The 15,059-nt window shown below is 36.7% G+C and overlaps 1 protein-coding gene across 2 annotated transcripts in view; it reads right to left on the bottom strand.

Annotated features, from left to right (window-relative positions):
- DSCAM (DS cell adhesion molecule) overlaps nucleotides 1-15,059 on the bottom strand; it is a 639,047-nt gene that overhangs the window by 248,792 nt on the left and 375,196 nt on the right. For both annotated transcript variants that reach the window (XM_019745768.2, XM_019745769.2), the window contains exons 5-6: nucleotides 4,822-5,100; nucleotides 707-982 (exon numbers count right to left, since the gene is read on the bottom strand). In XM_019745768.2, the coding sequence (XP_019601327.2) occupies nucleotides 707-982; nucleotides 4,822-5,100 (555 nt within the window). The remainder of the gene's footprint in view (nucleotides 1-706; nucleotides 983-4,821; nucleotides 5,101-15,059) is intronic.

Below are 15,059 nucleotides of genomic sequence, written 5' to 3'. Positions count from 1 at the left end.
AGAACATACCTAAAACTTATTATAAACCCCAAGGTTATTCTTCAAAAATTCCATTCACCGAAATCTGTGACTATTTTGACCCAACCAAGGACGCTAACAAATCAAATGCCATCTTTTCACCAGGAACTATATTGAAACATTGCCCTGCACTTTGCCTCTAAAGTTGTGTTTCTCAATGAGGGGCTATTCTGCCCCACAGGGGGCATCTGGCAGTGTCTGGAGACAGTTTTTGGTTGTCACAACTTGTAGGGAGGTGCTACTAGCATCTATTGGGTAGAGGCCAGAGGTGTTGCTAAATAGCCTGCAGTGCATAGAACAGCCCTCCAAACAGAGCATTACTGAGAAACCCTGGCTTAGGGGATGGTGAACTGCAAGCAAACCATCAGTTTCAAGGTTCAGATGTCTATATTCCGACAAGCATCTTTAAGCATGTGAGTGGGCCATGTATGTTACTTAATGTATGTTACTGAGCTTTATGTTAATTACATTATTTATGTTACGTCTATCATATACAATTTTCATGTCATCAGAACTTATTCTTTAATTTGCCGGATTTATCTTGAAAAATTAGGTAGAGTTATTAGCGGGCCCGACAGACAGAAGTCTGAAAGCCCGGAGTCAGCAGCACTGCTCCCCCTTATCCTTCTGTTTGCGTGCTGTGGGTTGGGGTTCTCTTTCAGCCGAACCCTGTAACAGACCCACTGACCTTCGAGGACCACCTGCACATAGTCTTGAGCGGACAGCTTATCCTTGCGCACAAAGCACTGGTACGCGCCCCCGTCACTTTTGACCATGTGATCCATTATAAGGTTTTCGTGGTTCATGCCTGTGATCCTCACATTTTTTCCAGGGTTGAGGATTTCACCGTTTCGGTACCAGGAGAGTTCCTGGTCCTCACTTCCTGTCACACTGCAGGACAAGGAAACCTGGCTACCCACGCTGCTTTTAACTTTCCTGGGGCTGATGGCAGCTTTCAGTGGCTCTGGAGATTTGGGTAAGAGAAAAGAGAAGGTAAGCACATCACAGATGTCGGTATCATGTCAACAACCTACTGGACTTTTGACAAGGCAAATGCGTCATTGCGAGCCTGTTCCGCAAATTCACGTTGGGAATTATTTCAGGGAGCTCCGTTTTGTTTAGGAGTACCCTTTTTGCTTTTTTTTTTTTTTTTTTTTGGTTTTATTTTGTTTTGTTTGTTTTGTTGTTTTCTGGCCTTCTTTCTCTTTGTAGCAAACAGACTACTCTTGGTCAAATTGGTTTCTCATTGACTATATATGAATATCAACCCACAGACAATTAAAAAATGCAATATGTTAGTTGCCAGTAAAGACAGAAATATCTGAATGTTTAAACCCAATTTGCCTTGTCTCAAGGTAGCACGGATGGGTTTACTCTAGGCCATTCTTGCACACACATATACTCACATCGCTTATGTGGCTTAACCAGGGCCAATAACACACAGCTGTAAGAAAACAGCTTGACATTAAAATTTGTGACCATAAACAGTGTTGTTGTTCTTTTTTCTTTAAAATGAGTCTCACAGGTTTGGACAGGGTTGGAACTCTCATCCTTGACTTCCTACGTTTTCATTCCACAAACCCAATTCAAGGTAGCAAGGATTCATTGAGCATCTCCTACATGCCAAGGATGGGGTTAAACACCCAGGGAAGACAAAGATGAATGACATTTTTGGTGCAACTAGCATGTGCGCTAAAGTTGCCAAACATCTTTTGTATGTTGTCAGTCTTCCCATAGTCCTGAAAGCTTTGTATTATCATCTCTATTTTGCAGAAGAGGAAATGGTTATTCAAAAAGATCAATTAACTTAACCAAATCCACTCAAAAGGTAAATGGCCAAAAAAACCCAAAAAACAGTTTTCTCCCCTGGGGATTCCTGACAGTTCATGTCAACACACGGTGAGGTCTTTGGTTCTAAGGACTTCAGAGTTCTAGGTGGACAAGGCAAATATGAGAATGAATATAGTAACCAAAAAGCATTTTAGAAACAGACAGTATGTGGGAGGGGAGCAACAGGAAGTGCTCAGATATTGAGGACGGACAGAGCTGAAGCCAGAGGGCATCACAGAGACTGGGGACTGCGTGGATTAGAGCACGATGCACAGCCATACCTCAGGAAGACTTTCTGACCAGTTTGGATGCAATAGGAGGGTCTCTGAAGGGGAATAGGAGGAGAGTAATTACAAAGGCAGTCTGGGACAAGATTGCAAAGAGCCTCTAGATTTTGGAATTAAATCAGAGGAAACTGAAAAAAGCTTCCTAGAATTTTTGTAAGTGAGTGCTATAGTCCAACACATTTTTCAGAGTATTGACTGACCATATTGTCAGGAAAGGGGCATTGGTCAGGAACTGGTCAGGAAAGGGGCATTGCAAATATCTAGTTGAGGCACAATTAAGACTCGATCTAAGACAGGGTAGAGGCAAGGAGCCCAGCCGAGGAACACTAAGATTCCATCTCTAGGACTTGGAAGGATTTGGATGTAGAAAGGAAAGGCTTAAAGATGATCCAGGATTTAAAGTTTGCATTTGGAGGGTCCGTGGGGGAAGGTGCCTTGAATAAGGACAGCCATTTACAAGATGGAATGGTGGAGACTTCCATTTGTGATACTGTTCTTTGGAAGTGCCAGCTAAACAGCTAATATAACATTTGGAGACATGCTCCTCTGAAAGGAAGCTGAGCCCACACATACAGAGTCAGGGCTATTTTCAGAGGGGAGGGATTTGAAGCCATAAGGATAAAAGAGAGCATCAAAGGAAAAGAGAAGAGATTGAAGAGAAGAGGACTCTCATCCAGAACCCAAGAAAACGCTTTTCATCTAGAGAAGAGAGAAAAAAACAAAGGAGCAGTCAGAAGGGAGGATGGGAACATTCGAGAAGCATTTGAGAACTTGTCCAAATGTGGCAGAAGACTACAAGGATGAAAAGCTACTGTCAAAATTAACACTTTTCCACAAACAACTTTTAAAATATAGATAGTGATAAATGCCTTTACAGAGAGAACAGTAAAATATGCTGAACTGAGTAGAAGACAGGAGGGGAACAGTGACTGTCTCTGGAGATGGGGCATGTCCTTGACTTGGAAAGATGGGAAGTTTTAGACACTCTAGTATTTGAAAACCATCTTCAATGTGGAGAGAGCAATATGACTTGCAATCAGGAAAGGAATTGGTTTGTACAGGGAATAGGAGGAAATTGATTTGGCAGGTATAGATTTATTTGAAGCAAAACTATGGGAAACATGAGCAGACAGGTTCAGCTGAGATGTTTTCTATACTATCCTAAGATATAAACTCGATTCAACATAAAGTAGGGAGCCATGAAAGATGTCTTAACACAGACGAGATTTTGAGCCTGTAGGAATAATTCTCATCAGCTGTTCAGTGTTGCCTTATTTCTCACCATGTTCTTCAGCTATAGAAATATAACTGCAGGCACTAGCTTCCATTTCTTTCTAACCCCAATCTAAGCAAGCGAGAGAGATATTTGCAGGACTCACCCTGGGCAGCTGGGTCCAGGAAGTCACTGGGATATTTACTTTAAATATATTTTCTTGGGCTAGTATCATGCTAAAGCAGTCTACACTCAGGGTGACACTGAAGAGGCATTTCCATAAACAGGTATGGGGCTGGACAAAAGCCAGGGTAAGGAAATGCCTCCCTTTACAGTGTCAGATTTTTGTGACTCAGTTTGTTCAGTTCAGGTCATCAAATTATATATATATATATATGCACATATATACACCAGGGGTGCCAAAAAAATAATGTATACACATTTTAAGGGATGTTAACACTTTAGTCAATGTTGCTCAAGCAGTAGTTCGCCGTAATCAGAAGTGTCTGGATGCTGATGGTAACCACTTTGAGCACCTCTTGTGATTGCAGAAGTCAAACATGACTTGTATTCATCTTTTGTTATCAGTATATATTGAGTATTACAATTATAATACAGTTTTCTTTCTTAAAATGTATATACATTTTTTGGTGCTATATCTCTATCTCTATCTATCTATCTATCTATCTATCTATCTATCTATCTATCTATCTATGGCAGTATTTTGGCACCTAAAAATCCCCTATTTTGTCCAAAGTTCTGCCACTCAGTTCTGACCACGTGATCCTAACTCACTTTGATTTGGTTTCTGCAGGAGGACAAATGAGTGTGTTTGACTAGCCGAGAGCACCCCCCTGCGGTCACATCCCTTCTACCTGTGAGTCTGTCTTCAGCACCCTTCTCCACACATTCCTCAAGACGGTCACCACAGATGACCTGCAGATAAAATATCGCCACCATACTTGGACCATAGAGACTAAATGGTCTATAATATTGAGTCCAAGTCCAATATTTGAATAATTACAGCCCTAGATTTCTGCTGATGATAGCCCCGTTTAGGAATTTAAAGCAGCATATGGAAACACGCCAAGGACACCCACTTTGATTGGATTGTGTGTGACAGCACAATCCTGCCCATCTTCCTCCGTCAGTTTTCAGAGAGGCTGACCATTCTGAATTCACAGCTACTTAATGTTCTTAGAACTGTATCCTATGGCCTAATGGAAACCTTGGAGGCCTGGAGGTGGATCAGACAGACCTGAATTCAAGCCTAAGTCCTAAATTCTCCAGCTGTATAACCTTTAGCAATTTGAGCATTAATTTCCACATCTGCAAAATAGGGCTGATATTGATTTCAGCCGGACTGCTGTGACAGTCAATAGAATGCTACAGAGAAAGCCCAGAGATCAGCTTGTGACAAGAACTCCATCAGTGGCAGCCAACATCACCATTGCGAGTTACCGTCCAACTTACGTTTCACGTACAGGTGGCCTATCACCTTAGCAGTTCCATATCTGTTGGACACTTCACACACATAGCTGCCTGAGTCTGAGGGACGGGTGTTCTCAATGAGCAGCCCTGTCACAGTCTTCTGGAACCTTCCAGAAAGTTCCAGGGGCATGTTGTCTTTCAGCCAGCGGTAATCTGGCTCAGGGTGCCCAAGCGCTTTGCAAGGCAGCTCCACACGCTGTCCTGCCATGGCTTTGCGATGATCGAACCCATCCAGTATGGATGGGGCTGAGTTCGCTGGATCTGCGGAAGAAAGAAAAACTTCGGTACAGTGAAGGAGGAGCTGAAATGGTCATTTGGAATCATAGCACATTGTGCATAATATAAATTCTGTATGTCATACCAACCATTGATACAGCTCTTTAAAGTGTTGCATTAGAACAGAAAAGAAGTCCTACTTATATAAAGTTCTTCTGCTCAGAATTTTTAAAATGGTTCTGATTTTCATTCCCTACTAAATAACTGAAACACCAGAAAAAGCACTCTTCAAACAGGAGTTGGGCCAAGAATTGGGTTGTCTTATAATGAAGCAAAGTTCAACTTCCCGTTCAAAAGAGCAACAGTGGGAGAAACAGTGTTCAATGCTAGTAAACCTTACGTCACACAAAAAAGAGTTTTACACATAGTTATGAAATCTGACCTTGTCTCATATATTTATTTCACAGATATTGTTTGAACCCCAAGTCTGGAACCCACAGAGTTTGCAGTGGTGACACAGTGGTGAACAAGGCAGGCAAGGACCCCCCTCGTAGTGCTTATGTTCCAGTTGGGCAGGTATGTGTGGGGCGGCAGGCAGCGTGCAAGTACACACATACAGATAATTTAGCTTGTAGTAAGTTCAGTGAAGAAAATGAAAGCGGGTGACAATAGAGTGAGTAAAGGTGGAGTGAGGGGCTTTAGGACGGGTCTTCACGGACAGTTTCTCTGAGATGATATCTGAGGTGACATGAGAAGGATGAAGACAATCAAGATATGGCATCGAATGATTAAAACAAAAAAGAAACTTCTAGATCATCAATTATGACATGGTCCTTTTTTAAAAAGCTACAAACAATGGATGATTAGCCATTTTGACCAAATGATGTTTGGCCTGTATTATATGAGATGTGATCAAACAACAGGGTGAATGTTTAAATTAAAAATATATATATTGCAGTAAAAGACATATTGCCATTAATCCCGCTCAGAATTCTCTCCCTCGCTTCAAACACACTTATCCCATTGTTCTTGCCACTTTCTGAAGCAGTTCTGGAAGTCTTCTTTTGTGAATGTCTTCAGTTGTGTTGTCATGGCTGCCTCAATGTCCTGAATCATTTTGACTTGGGGGAAGAGCCAGAAGTTACATATTCCCAGATCCAGTGAATAAAGTGGAGGAGGACACACCGTGATGTTTTTATTTGATAGAAATTGCTATATACCAGAAGCGATGTGTGACACAGAGCGTTGTCATGATGGAGGATGATTTACAGCACACTTTAAAACACACCTTCTCTCAACCGTAGCTCACACATGACTGACTTTTGCACTGAACAAGCACACAGAAGTGGGCCCCTGAATCCTGAAACCTTCTTATCTTTGCCTTACTCAGGAAAGCACTATAGCTGTTTTGATCCACCTTCAGTAAACCCAAAAAGAAAGTTCTGGATAGCCTCTCTCTTATCCAGTAAGAACCATCTGGCAAGATCTCCTTAAAATGTTGTGATTCTCTCGTCAGCCACTAGGGGCAGTTAGCGGACACAGATGAAAACAGGATGAAATGACTGAGCCGGAACTGCTCCTGCTGTGACTTTCCACAGCAATCATAGAGATAAAGGCCTGGACAAACCTGCAGCTCTTTTCATGTCTCTGGTGCCTTCTGAGAACAGTGAGAATGTTATCATGGGATATGATGAGGGGACCTGAATCGTTTCCTAAGGAATTTGTGATCGGGTTTCCAGGACTCTTCTGAAGTTCCATTCCATCGTTCATTAACTGAAGGATTCTGTATTCCATAATTATATTCACACACGTGATAGACGTGGGGCTCCAGAAAATGAGAGACATAGAAAGCCCACAATAGCAGGTACATCGTCCTCGCCAGCAAAGACCTATTGGTTCATTCCACCTCCTGAAGGAAATTACAGACAAACTTCACATAGTGTTGTTTTGAAGAACAAGTTACTTTCTTAAGGACTAAATAGTTACAAAATCTGCCATACTCTACTCCTTAGAGTAGGAGGTACGATTAGGGTGGCAGAAGGTGACACAAACAAGTTGTCACCCTCCTTGGGCAGGGTGGCTAATAAATATTTTTGCAGGATGAGCCCACAATTCCAGGAAACAAAAGGTTCTCACTTCTGATGCTAGTCATAAAAAAAATCAATACCCAGTGATTGACCTTAAACATGTTTTATTCTACCTAAAATTAATTATTGATAGACATTTCTCAAATATGGTTAAGATAGTGCTGTATAATTCTAATGACTTTTTACAAAGAATGAATGGGACAATTGAATATTCATGTCAAAAAGAATTTTGTACCTCAGCTCAGACCACCTATAAAAATTAACTCAAAATGGATCATAGATCTAAATATCAGAGCTAAAACTACAAAACTTTTAGAAGAAAAGATTGGAAAAAAATCTTTGTGATCTTGGATTTGACAGAGTTCTTAGACACAAAACAAAAAACATAAGTGTCGAAAAAATCAATATATTAAACTTCATCAAAATTAAAATACTTTAAACTTTCAAAGACACCATTAAGAAAGGAAAAATAAAATAAGCAACATACTGGGATTACCTATTTGCAAATGATATTTCTGATAAGGACTTACACCTAAAAATATAAAGAATCCTTACAATTCTATAATAAAAAGAAATAATCAAATCAAAAGTGGGCAAAAGATTTGAATAGATATATCACCAAAGAAGATACACAGATGACTAATAAGCACATAGAAGAAAGCTCAGCACCATGGGTCACTAGGGTGATGCAAATTACAACCAGAATGAGATACTACTTCAGACCCGCTAGGTTGGCTGTATTAAAAACACAGTAACAAGTGCTGGCAAAGATGTGGAGAAGAGACTGGTTGGTGGGCATATAAAACGGGCAGACATTGTTGGTGGGCATATAAAATGGTGCAGACCCTTTGGAAAACAGTTTGGCAATTTCTTAAAATGTTAAACTTCAATTTATCATAAGGCCTAAAAGTTCCACTCCTATCCATCTACCCTAGACAAATGAAAACCTATGTTTACTCAAAGACTTACACGCAAATGTCCAGAGCAGGCTTATTCATAATAGTCAAAAAAGTGGAAACAATCTAAATGTCCATCATTTAATGAATCGATTAACAAAATGAGTGTGTGTGCAGATAGATAGATAGATAGATAGATAGATAGATAGATAGATAGATAGATAGATAGATATAGGTGTACATATAGATAGATATCTATCTAGCTACCATGTTTCCCCGAAAATAGGACCTAGTCGGACCATCAGCTGATGCGTCTTTTGGAGCAAAAATTAATATAAGACCTGGTATTATATTATATATTATATTATATTATATTATATTATATTATATTATATTATATTATATTATATTATATTATATACCTGGTCTTATATTAAAATAAGACCCTATATTATATTATACCTGGCCTGATATTAAAATAAGACCGGATCTTATATTAATTTTGGTCCAAAAGACACATTAGAGCTTATGATCCGGTTAGGTCTTATTTTGGGGGAAACATGGTATCTATATCTAACATGGTATCTATCTATCTATCTATCTATCTATCTATCTATCTATCTATCTATCTATCTATCTATCTGAGAGAGAGAGAGAGCATATAGAGTATATATAGTATGTATACAGAGGGTGCCAAAAATGTGTACATATTTGAAGAAAGGAAAAACTGTATTAAAATTGTAATACTCAATATATACTGATAACAAAAGATATTCATCTTTTGTTATGTGTATACACATCAAGTCATGTGTATACATTTTTTTGGCACCCCATATAAATAATGTGTATACATAGTATATATATTTGTGTGTGTGTGTATATATATAGTATGTGTGATGCACACACGTACATACAATGGAATACTACTTACCAATAAAAAAGAGTAATTACTGATACATGTTAACAACATGAATTAATCTCAAAAGATTATGCTAAATAAAGAAGCCTCATACGAAGCCACATATTACATGATTCAACTTATATAAAATATGCAGAAAATGCAAATCTAAAGAGACAGACAGTAGATTAGTGATTGACTGGAGTTGGGATGGAAATTTGAATTGACTGCAAATGAACAGCAGGGATGTTTTTGGATGATGGAATTGTTCTAAAATTGAATTCTGGTGATGGTTGCACAACTCTCTATAGTTTACTGAAATTATTGAATTGCACACTTAAAATGGGCAACGTTTATAGCTCGTAATTAAATCTCAATAAAGCTGTTTTACAAAAAAAGGGAGATTTCTTTTACATTTTAAATACACTATTTAAGCAATGTTTGGGACAAGCTCTCATGGGAATATTTGGTCATATATAGAAATAGTATAACCAAACAGCACTGTATTTATATTAAAATGTTTTACCTACATTTAAAAAAAAGTTTTTATCATAAAAATTTGCAAACTCACACAAAAGTAGACAAAAAAATATAATGCATCCAATATATCCATCACCCAGACTTAATAGGTATTAACATTTTTTGATCCTTCATCTATTTCTCTATAGTCTTTGCTTTTGGTGCTAACATACTTGAGTCGAATTATAGAACCGATGTTATATTAGTAGTATGCTTCTCTATGTAACATAGTAAGTTTTCCTTATATAACCCCATTCCAATATCACACAATAGTAATAATAATCTCTTGATATCATCTATTATCTACTTCATATTAATTTTTTACTGGTGAGCTAAACAAAGTCCTATTATACTATTATTATTTACAATTCAGCTAATTAAATCAGGATTGTTCTGCAGTTGACATTTTGTTCCTGTCTCATGAGTTTCTTTAATCCAAAACAGATCCTCCTTCTTTTTTTTCTCTCATGACTTTGACTGTTGAAGAAACCAGGAGAGTTGTCTTATAGGAAATCCCACATTCTGATTTTGTTTCTTCAGAGTGTCATTTAACTTGTTCCTCTATTGCCATTTTTCTTATAAACTGAAATTAAGTTCTAATGGACCAGTTAGATCAGGTCCGACCGTTTTTCTTTCTCTCTGCATCCAGATAATGTGTGGCTTTCCCACGCTTAGTGTTGTTCGATTGATCAGCAAGTTCATATGATACTGTTTGTCTTAATTAGTTATTTTATTAAGGGTTGAAAATGGCAATATTCTAATTTTCTTCTTTCCTTCACATTTAGTAGATGTAAATATTCTATATGTAAGAACTTAGCTTCCTGAACTAGAGTTATTTGGATATCTTGAAATACAGCAGCTGTAGGAAAGACAGGGAGGATTTTTAGATGGTGCCTTAGTTACTGCTATGTATACCAATGAGATTCTTACTATTGCTTTTGTTAATATTAAATGTATATGTAAGTATTAGGTTGGTGCAAAGGTAATTATGGTTTAAAAGGTAAAAAATAATTGCAAAAAACACAATTACTTTTGCACCAACTTAATATATACTGTATGTACATATATGTACATAGGTTTATATGTGTGTGTATATACCGTGTTTCCCAAAAAATAAGAACTAGCCAGACAATCAGCTCTAATGCGTCTTTGGGGGCAAAAATTAATATAAGACCCGGTCTTATTTTACTATAATATAAGACCAGGTCTTATATAATATAATACATAATATAATATAATATAATATAATATAATATAATATAATATAATATAATATATTATAATATAATATAATATAATATAATACAATACCGAGTGTTATATTAATTTTTGCTCGAAAAGATGCATTAGAGCTGATTGTCTGGCTAGGTCTTATTTTCGGGGAGACAGGGTATATACAGAAAATAAAATAAAAAATACATATACATATAAATATATATATATACATAAAAACATATATATATATATGTATATATATAAACATAATGAGCTCAAGGGTTTTAAAAATATGTATATATCACTTAAATGCAATCTTTTCTCTTTTTAATACAAGTCCACAGAATCAGATTGGCAAACCTATGTAATTTCACTAACCATTGTCATCCCAATAAATGTAATTTAAAAAAGGCACAGGCCATAAGTGCCAACTCTTAGCACCTAAGAGACTTAAAACTTCATGGAAGGTAAATGACATCGCAATCATTGTTTTTGATACTCAATGCATCACATTTTTGACCAATGAGAATCCTTTCAGAGATTGGCTCATTTTGAGGAGAGTCCGTGAATGTTTCAGGCTCATCTGATACATTTCCTGTTCCACACCTATAATCCACCTTTCTTCCAAGGAGCCATGGTCCATTTAAGTGGGGAATGATATTTAAAGGTGACTGTCATCTAGGTGTTAGAGTTACTTGTGGCTATTGGTTTCCCATTGCTTCTGGGTCTTTTCAGTGGAAAATCCTTGGAAATACATATTCAAAAAATAAAAATAAATAACCAAAAAACAAGTATGTACTGATAGTTTGAATTGGAGTTTGACATTTCAAGGATTGTACTTTAATGTTTTGATTTTAAGCATTTTTCTTACACTGAAAGTCTTGGTCCCCGAAAAAAAAATATATATATGTATATAAACATAATTATTTCCCCTCTCTTATTGATCTCCCACTATAAATATAAATATAGTTTTCAAAAATAATACTAACAATATTTTTGTAAATAAATATTTTAAAAGAAGTAATTTTAATAATGTTTTTTTAAAATAAGGCATCCCAATGAATATTAAGAATTTTTTAAAGCTGTGTTTGCCTTCAGAATATATTTGTCAAATGGAAAGGCATTACATGTTTATGGATTGGAAGAATCAACATAGTTAAAATGGCCATATTACCCATAGTTAAAATGCAATCCCCATCAAAATCTCAATGGCATTTTTTAAAGAAACAGAACAAAAAGTCATCAGATTTGTATGGAACCACAAAAGACCCTGAATAGCTAAAGCAATCCTAAGAAAAAAGAACAATGCTGGAGGAATCACACTCCCTGACTTCAGCTAGTATGTGCATATTGGTGGGAAAACAGACACATAGACCAATGGAATAGAATTGAAAACCCAGAAATAAACCCACATAAATAAGGACAGATACTTTTCAACAAATGAGCCAAAAACATACAACGGAGATAAGACAGCCTCTTCAATAAATGGTGCTGGGAGGATTGGAAAGCCACATGCAAAAGAATGAAACTAGATTGCTATCTGTCACCAACTCAAAATGGATCAAACACATACATAAGACCTGAAACAATAAACTGCATAGAAGAAAACATAGGTACTAAACTTATGGACCTTGGGTTCAAAGAGCATTTTACGAATTTGACTCCAAATGCAAAAGAAGTAGAAGCTAGAATAAATGAATGAGACTATATCAAACTAAAAGTTTTGTGCACAGCAAAAGAAATCCTTGACAGCAAAGAAACCAAAATAAAGAGGAAACCAACTGAATGGGAGAAGATGTGTGCAAACAATGCCTCCATTAAGGGGCTAATATCCAAAATATATAAGGAACTCATACAAATCAACAACAAAAAAACAAACAATCCATTTTTTAAAAATGGGCAGAGGACCTGAAGAGACATTTCTCCAAAGAGGACATACAAATGGCCAATAGAGATGAAAAGATGCTCAACGTCACTAATCATCAGAGAAATGCAAATAAAAACCACAATGAGATATCACCTCACCCCAGTTAGAATGACTATTATCAACAAGACAAATAATAACAAGTGTTGGAGAGGCTGTGGAGAAAAAGGAACCCTCATACACTGTTGGTGGGAATGCAGATTGGTGCAGCCGTTATGGAAAGCATTGTGGAGGTTCCTCAAAAAATTATGAATAGAATTACCGTATGACTCAGCGATCCCTCTCCTGGGTATCTACTGAAAAAATCTGAAAACATTTAGCTGTTAAGATATATGTGCTTCGGTGTTCACTGCAGATTTATTTACAGTGGCCAAGACATGGAAACAACCAAAGTGCCCTTCGATAGATAATTGGATAAAGAAGATGTGGTGTATGTACACAATGAAATACTATTCTGTCATAAGATGAAATAGTGCCATTTGTGACAACATGGATGGATCTTGAGATTATAATGCTAAGTGAAATAATTCAGAGAGAAAAAAATAGAGAACCATATGATTTCACTGATATGTGGTATATAAAACTGAAAACAACAAAGGAACAAGACAAACAAATAAAGAAACAAAAACTCATAAACATGGACAATAGTTTGTGGTTACCAGAGGGTAAGGGGAGGCGGGGGAGGTAGATGACGGTAAAAGGGATCAAATATATGGTGATGGAAGGAGAACTGACTCTGGGTGGTGAACACACAATGTGATATATGGCTGATGTATTACAGAATTGAACACCTGAAACATATGTAACTTTACTAACCACTGTCACCCCAATAAACTTTAATTAAAAAAAATATATATTTGTCATATATATAATCAAAATTATATCTTAAAGTTACTTAAAATAATTATTTTCTAAGTTTGGTTATCTCAACAACTTGATATGCATTTGAATTTATTTGCTTCAGTGTATTTTCCATTTTTAGCATTAATTTTTTAAATTTAGTATTTCAAAATATAAATCATATACATGAAACTATGTAACAAGATATATTCAAGTAAGTCTTATTTAAATCCATCTCCCCTCTACTTTTTCCCCTAGAGGCAAACAATTTTATTAGTTTTTAGTTTACCCTTCCAATATTGCTTTTCACAATTATAAGTAGGTCCACACAAATATTCCTCTACGGTCCTTATATAAAACATAGTATACTTTATATACTTCCCTGCACCTTGCTTTTTTCACTTAACAATATATCCTGGAGATTACTCTACTTCAATAATAGAGGCTATCAACATTCCTTTTTGTGCCTGTATATTACTCCATTCAGTGTCTGCACCAGAATTCATATAATTATCCCCTACTGATGGGTATAGGGGTTCCTTCCAAGGTTTTGCTAGTATAAGAAATTCTTTGATTAGTAATTCTGCGCATAAGGCATTCTTTTGCTCCTCTATCATTGGGGAAGTTTCCTAGATTACTTGCTCATAGAATAAATTTACATGACATTTTACCAAATATTGATAAATTATCCAGCATGGGGGTGTGTATCATTTTGAAACCCCCAGAAAGGCTAATCAAGAAGGGGAGGGGGAGGTGAGAGGACAAAAATATCACTAAAGCTAGGAATGCAAAAAGGATATTACTACAGCCCTAGTAATGCGAGATCATCTTAACCAATCTTAAAACCTGGTGACATGAAGCTCAGCATTAGTTCCTGGAAGACAGTTCCATTTCCAGTTTCCCCTTATTCTTAGGGTATAGTCCTTTGGCATTTCAACCCAAAGCATGGGGCACTTATCATGCTCTACTTGGATGGGACCTAGACTAAAAGTTTTACCTCCCTGACCCTACTAAGCTTTCAAAAGAGGGTCTCACTGTCTCAGAATGTAATCGGTCTCCCTTAGAATCGCCCCTACAGTAAAAGCGGCCCTCAATGTCAGACTCACTTCCTGCCACCATTTTCTTCTGGATTTTGACCCTGTAATTTTTCACATTAGCTCCTAACAACTTCAAGCAGATATTTTTTACACATTTAAACAGGCTTTCTCGTCCTCGGGGTGGGGAGGGGGGAAGATTGGCTCAAATAACCTAGTCCTACTATAGAAATCACCACAATTTTATTTTTTTTAAATTAGGCCACTTTGTTTAATCAATTTTTAAAAGGAGAAAATGTGTTTATTATTACTTTTACTGTTCTTTCTGTTTTCTATGTATTAATCTCTTGACATTTCCTCCTTATAAATAACTTGAATGTATTCCCTGGGTGCTCAAATGATTTTGTCTTAATATTTACAGTTTATAAGTTTTATTCAGAATAAGTTGCATGACTATCCTGGATCTATTTTCTCAGTGTATCTATTCAATATGTAGTAACTATGTATTCTTCAATTACAGCAAATGTTCTCAAATCATTGTTTTAAATATATATTCTGATTTATTGTTTGGTTTTCTTCATAAGAGGCTCT

Source organism: Rhinolophus sinicus, linkage group LG01 (assembly GCF_036562045.2).
Source record: "Rhinolophus sinicus isolate RSC01 linkage group LG01, ASM3656204v1, whole genome shotgun sequence".
NCBI classification, from domain to species: domain Eukaryota; kingdom Metazoa; phylum Chordata; class Mammalia; order Chiroptera; family Rhinolophidae; genus Rhinolophus; species Rhinolophus sinicus.
The sequence above is the reverse complement of the archived record's forward strand: the minus strand, read 5'-3'. Positions and strand labels throughout refer to the sequence as shown.